Below are 6,424 nucleotides of genomic sequence, written 5' to 3'. Positions count from 1 at the left end.
TTACATTTTTTTTTATCAAAGTCAAAATCAAACAGCCTCTTGCATCAGTGCAGAAAGTCAAACATGATACACTTTGTCAAGATACTTTTATTGATACTTGTGAACAATAAGAGGAGCTAAAACACGGTTTAATGCAACATCAATAAGGAATTGTCTTTAATAAAATTAAATTATACAACATGGAGGTTAAAATGAAAACTGCAGTGTTGTTGGACGCAAAGCAAGATTGTGGTTTGATATCAAATGGGTTGAAACTTAAATGCAGTCCTGTTTAATTAGACACAGGTAGTTTTTAAGATGAACAAAAGGTTTGGTTGATCTATATGAAAGCAACTCGTGGCTCTCAGTCCACATTTGGCCCTCGATCTATGTTTGTGCGGCCCCCAAAATAAACGCTACAAAAAAAACACACACACACAAACGACAACAAAATCACACAAAAACACTGCAAAACCACACAAATTGATAAGGAAAAAAAAACACAAAATGACAAAAAACCACACAGAGAAAATGAAATGAAAACAACAATACGCGAAATGTGAGAACACACAAAATAAATCAAGACTTCAACTTCAAAAACAAAAAACAACAACAAAAAGACAACAACAATAGACAAAATAACACAAATGCTATTCTATGAATGTTGATAACGTGGCCCTTGTTGCAGCCCACTGTGATAAATGTTGCTCATGTCTGGAGTGACCAGTGTCTCTAAATGGATGAATGAGAAGTTAAGTTGAACTGAAAATGACAAAATGTGAAGTTGGGTTGAAATTGGCTTTCAACAAAGACATTTCATATATTCAAAAATTTCAAAATAAGGTAATTGTTAATAAATGTAAAGTCGGATATATTGAAGCTAGGCTTAAGTTGGTAAATTAGAGAAATGAATGATATCTGAAGTCGGATATGAACGAGATAATTATTCATTATCAAGTTGTGTTGAAGTTATCATTTAACATAAATATTTCTTCATGTAAAAATGGGCTTGAACTAAAAAAAAAAAGATTATTATTGAATATGAGATGATGTTGGATGTGTGAAGTTAAATATGAAACTTTGGGAGAACTTGACATCAAAAAGCCATTGGCTGAATGTGAAGTTTGGTTAAAGTTGGATATAAAATATATTGAAAGTAATGTAAAGTTGGATGTGAAGTTTGGGTGACATATCTTAGCTAAGCAGGTTGATTTTATAAATATACATGGTGTCAACAGTTCCTTTGCACAATGAAGTTCTCTCTGATTTTCCATAAACCCAAAAACCTTCAGTTAAACAAAAAATGAACAGTACATTTTGTTTGGATCACATTTCTTCTTGTCATTTAGACACATACAGTCATCTATAAATACGGCTGCAATGAGGATAAATAAAAGCTAAAACTCATCTCTGGTTTGGAAATGAGGCTGCTCCTCTGGAGTGAAGTCTTCGTTTGGACTTCCATCCTCGTTGAGGATACGAGCCGCAGTGTAGCCAACGATGGGGTACTTGGCTTTATATGTACCCTCAAATACACTGTCCAGGGAGTCTATGTCCTCTTTGGTCAGCCCCGTCTATAGAAGTCAGAACAGACAGTTTCATTTGCACCGACATTTGCACTAACGAGCTAATCATGTGGTCACCGTCCATGATTTTCAAAAAACAAATACGTATTCCTTACACGCATGAACATCTTCAGTGAGCACTGACTTCTGCTGCATCTTGTTACTATGGAAACAATGCTTTAAAGTGATTGGGAAATCGTTAGGGAATCTCCTTTAGACATAATACCTATATTGTTAAAATTGCAGCGAGGACTGTCCAGGTCCCGTCCACTTGTAGATCTTGGAATTTCCCACTTCCAATTGTCATCGGCTTTTCGTCATGCTAACCAGATGTCATTTTAAGCTATTAAACCTCCTAAAATTACACCGAACATGTTTAACATGGTTATTCAGGTTAACTGTTGTTATTAACCTTTAATATGCTTCAGATGTGCGAAGGAATTTCACGCTGAAGTCCTGTGATGGACGAGACTTGACATGTCCGTCCGTTGGCTACACTTGCGACACAATTTTTCAGCTGCCCTTTTTACGAGGAACATTTTTGTTGAAATGCGTGCTGTTGTCCAAAAACATGTAGCCAAACGAGGGTTTAGTCTGTGTAATATATTAATTTCCATTTCAGGAAGAATTGCGGCATTCAGCAAAATATCGCAAGATTTTGCAAGAGATTTGCTACGCATTCAACCTCGCGTTTACTGGGTAAAATAGCTTGTAAACTTGTGATATTCTCCCAAATCATGCTTGTGAGAGGATATTCCGTGTCATTTCGCCATTGATATCTAATTTTGTTTGAGTACATTTGAAATAAATACATTTTAAAAAAAGGCAGTAGCTATTCGTACGGTTGCCGTATCAATATACCGACATTCTATCCGTACGCAGCGCCCCCATTTGGCTAGTTTAGGTCACGTGATGGGTCAGTCACTGGTCAGTTTAGGTCTCGTGACTAAGACTAACCCTTACCCTTACCCTAAACCTAACCCTAACCCTAACCTTAACCCTAATAATTGTTGCGTTATGGGGTTATAACCTAACCTAACCCTAACCCTAAGACGCTACATACGTGTACTTCGGTAACCGTACCAATAAGACCGGGGGTTGTCCGTACGGCAACTGTACAAATAGACACTTTCTTTAAAAAATAACATTTTCCTTTGAGAAAGTGAATTGAATGATTAAAAAAAAACCTTCAACTGCATGCTGAAAGAACTGTTGCATGATGGCAACACATGTACTGTATGCTAATCGAATCATGACATCATCAAGCAAAACCTATTTTCAGACAACATAGTGCATTTCTCTAACCTACAAATGCAGGAAGTAGGAGGAAAAAAGTCAAGATATAGTTTCACGTAAACACTTGAAATAAAAAAAAGGCAACAGATGTTAATGTACATCGCCGTTTACGAGGGTTTCAGTGCTGATACCAAAGCTGTGCTCACTGTTGTAACACCATTCTTCTTTCAATGAGAACAATGTGTGTTAAATGTACCTTGCAAAGCATTCAAATGCAGTGCATTCACGTTCTGATACCTTAGAGCGCAGCTAGGTGTCACATATCTGTGCTTTCCAAACAATGTTGTGCGTGAAAGGAAAGGTGTTGAGAGTGAAACCCACCATGTCTGATGTCAGGTCCTCTGGGTCCAGGGACATCTTGGCTACAGCTCGGGTGCAGTCTTTCCCAGCCAGAGCGTTGTAAGGAGCATCTTTACCGTAATATTCTGTAGAGAGAACAAACACGTTCACAATTCATCTTTGGAAAGTCAACATAATCCCAAGGCTTGGCAAAGTGTGACCCAATAATAACAATTAATCACTGATAAACACCAGCATTCAAAACATCATCATAGTTGGACAGAAAGAAAAATACAAAAATATTTATTAGAAACAAGACTTCGCCTTCAAAATAATTATTCAGTCGTGCCTTATATTTAGGAAATAATTCAACAAGCTGATATTTTTGCAGTTAAATACAAAAGTTGTATTAGTATTTACACATATCAAGCTTTAATTCCCACCTATAATGTATAGTGTATAAACCAGAGGTTGTCAATTTGTGGGTGAGTTCTTAATGCTGTGGTTCCCAACCTTTTTTGGCTCATGACCCATTTTTATATTACACATTTCTGGCGACCCCAGAGACATTTTTTCTCTAAAATTAGTTTTGTTAAAAAAAAAATCATATACAGTATGTAATAGTGTGTTACAAATACAGAGTAGTAAGGATTAGTGCACAAAGTGACAATATACGCCATGTTGGATATTTTTACACTGCAGTTTTATTTGAACTAGATTTATATTTTGGGAAAGAGAAATACAATTGAGATGTGAAAACGAAGAAAAAGTATTAAAGCTCTTTGAGTTTTCTGCCTCTTCTTACACTGTTTGTCTATTTCTGTGATGTGTATTGTTTTGTTTGTTTTTTTTTTTTTTTATTGTGCAAACGATTTAGAAATTTTTTTATTTATTTTTTTAATTAAAAAAAATATTATTTTAATCAGTAATTTATTTAGATTTTATTATTAGTAGACATTTCAGGAGAGCTCATTTTATTAATAGGCGGTCTCACATGGGGTCGTGAGCATTTTTCCTTTAAGAAAAATAAATAAAAGTCTATTTTTATGATGAGGGGGATTTTTTTTTAACACACTTCTAACAATAGATGATACTTTAGTTAAACCATCGCAAAGATATAAAGAAAGAACACATCTTTAATGGAAACCAACCTGGTAAAACCAAATTTTTAATGTGGCAAAATGCATTAAAAAAATAATGTAAAGGCACTTTACCTTTTCCTAGAGTGACATCAAAAACCACTCCTTTGACTGCCATGTAAATGGGAAGATGCTCCTGTTGGAGGCAAAGAGTGAGTTATAGAGTCAGTCAGTGATATAATCTGCATTAATGTCTATTAAACAACGGTTTTACCTCCGTTCCGTCGTATCTCTGCAGCTCGTCCTCAGTGAACAGTCTGACGGGCTTTGCAGCAGGTTTTTCTTCTAATTTCACTTCCTCTGCAAACAGAGCAGAACAGACTAAGAAGAGGACGCAGAGTCTAGATGTTGCCATGATGTTTAGTGTTTGTAGAAACTCCTTTTAAGTCCCACTGCTGATGAAAAAACACATACAGAAAAGTAGTTCCTCAAGTGTATGGCGCCCTCTAAGGTCAGAGGTGGTATTGTAGAACACGCAGGAACTTTAATTTACTATCGCCATAGTATATATAATAAAAAAAAAAAAAAAAAGTGTGAAATAAATTAAATTCTTAAGATTTGTTGCAGAAAAACCATCCAAAATGAATTTTGTAAACATTATCCAAACATGTTGGTTTTAACTCCTGGTACCTTCATTAATACCACTACATGTTTAAACAGTCCAGCAAGTGAAAATATATATGTATGTGTATCATTATTTACATATTTTAGCAACGTAACTCCTATTATGATTACAAAAAAAAATAAATAAAAAACCTTCACCTAATTCACAAAACAAAACAAAAGCCTTTTTAATCAAAGTGACTCCCTTTGTAAATACACTTATCTATTTTTTTTTTTTTTTTTTTTTTGTATCATGAATCAGAATCAGAATCAGAATCATCTTTATTCGCCAAGTGTATGTTGTACACACGAGGAATTTGACTCGGTCAACTGTGCTCTCTCCAATAGTGAAAACATTCAATAATAAACAATCAACTAGAAAAGATGATAATAAGTATAAACATAAGTATAAATATAAACAGTAGTTAGACTAGAATGTGCAAACTCGATAAAATAACAAGATAATAATAATAATAATAGTATAAAAAAAATAAAAAATAAAAATAAAAAAATAAGATAAAAAGAAGGAAAATAATAGAAAAGAAAGATAATAATAAAATATAATAATAATAATAATAAAAGGAAAATAGTGCAGTAGAGCATTGATAAGTAGTGCAGGAGAACATTTAAATTAAAGGTATGTACATGAACATTCTCAGTGACAGATTGATCCAGGGTTGTTATGTTTAGTTCCAGGGTTATTTCACAGAAACAGGTCTGACACTCTTTGACTGTTTAGTGTTGATCAGAGTGACAGCATGGGGGAAGAAACTGTTTTTATGGCGGGTAGTTTTGGCGTACAGTGATCTGTAGCGTCTGCCTGAGGGGAGGAGTTTAAACAGATTGTGTGCAGGGTGTGAGGGGTCTGCAGTGATGCTACCTGCCCGTTTTCTGACCCTGGACAGGTATAAGTCTTGGATGGAGGGCAGATCGACACCAATGATCTTTTCTGCAGTCCTGACTATCCTTTGTAGTCTGTGTCTGTCTAGTTTGGTTGAAGATCCAAACCAGACAGTGATGGAGGTGCACAGAACAGACTGAATGATGGAGGTGTAGAACATGATCAGCAACTTCATGGGGCAGGTTGAACTTCCTCAGCTGACGCAGGAAGTACATTCTCTGGTTGTGTCTATGTGGGAGGTCCACTTCAGGTCCTGTGAGATTGTGGATCCCAAGAACCTGAAGGAGTCCACGGTAGCCAATTCCCTATTTAAAATGGTAAGGGGGGGAGTGGGGGGGGGGGGGGGGGGGGGGATTTCTTCTGAAGTCCACTGTCATCTCCACGGTCTTGAACGGGTTCAGTTCCAGATGGTTCTGACTGCACCAGAGAGCCAGCTGTTCCACCTCCCGTCTAAAGGCAGACTCGTCCCCGTCCCGGATGAGACCGATGACGGTGGTGTCGTCTGCAAACTTCAGGACTTTCACAGAGGGGTCCCCTGAGGTGCAGTCATTGGTGTAGAGGGAGAATAGCAGTGGGGAGAGAACACACCCCTGGGGGGCGCCAGTGCTGAGTGACCGGGTGGTGGATGTGATGCTTCCCAGCCTTACTTGCTGCTTCCTGTC

General features: G+C 36.8%; 1 protein-coding gene across 1 annotated transcript; it reads right to left on the bottom strand.

The window, feature by feature from the left end:
- Nucleotides 1–614: 614 nt before the first annotated feature.
- nenf (neudesin neurotrophic factor) lies at nucleotides 615–4,678 on the bottom strand. Its single transcript, XM_028437231.1, has 4 exons — nucleotides 4,473–4,678; nucleotides 4,334–4,394; nucleotides 3,162–3,265; nucleotides 615–1,553 (listed from the first exon to the last, which is right to left on the bottom strand). Exons 1-4 carry the CDS (start codon nucleotides 4,611–4,613, stop codon nucleotides 1,377–1,379), a joined length of 483 nt encoding a protein of 160 aa, XP_028293032.1. The 5' UTR covers nucleotides 4,614–4,678; the 3' UTR covers nucleotides 615–1,376.
- Between the last annotated feature and the right edge of the window lie 1,746 nt (nucleotides 4,679–6,424).

The sequence above is a fragment of the Gouania willdenowi genome, chromosome 22 (genome assembly GCF_900634775.1).
Source record: "Gouania willdenowi chromosome 22, fGouWil2.1, whole genome shotgun sequence".
Lineage (NCBI taxonomy): Eukaryota > Metazoa > Chordata > Actinopteri > Blenniiformes > Gobiesocidae > Gouania > Gouania willdenowi.
The sequence above is the reverse complement of the archived record's forward strand: the minus strand, read 5'-3'. Positions and strand labels throughout refer to the sequence as shown.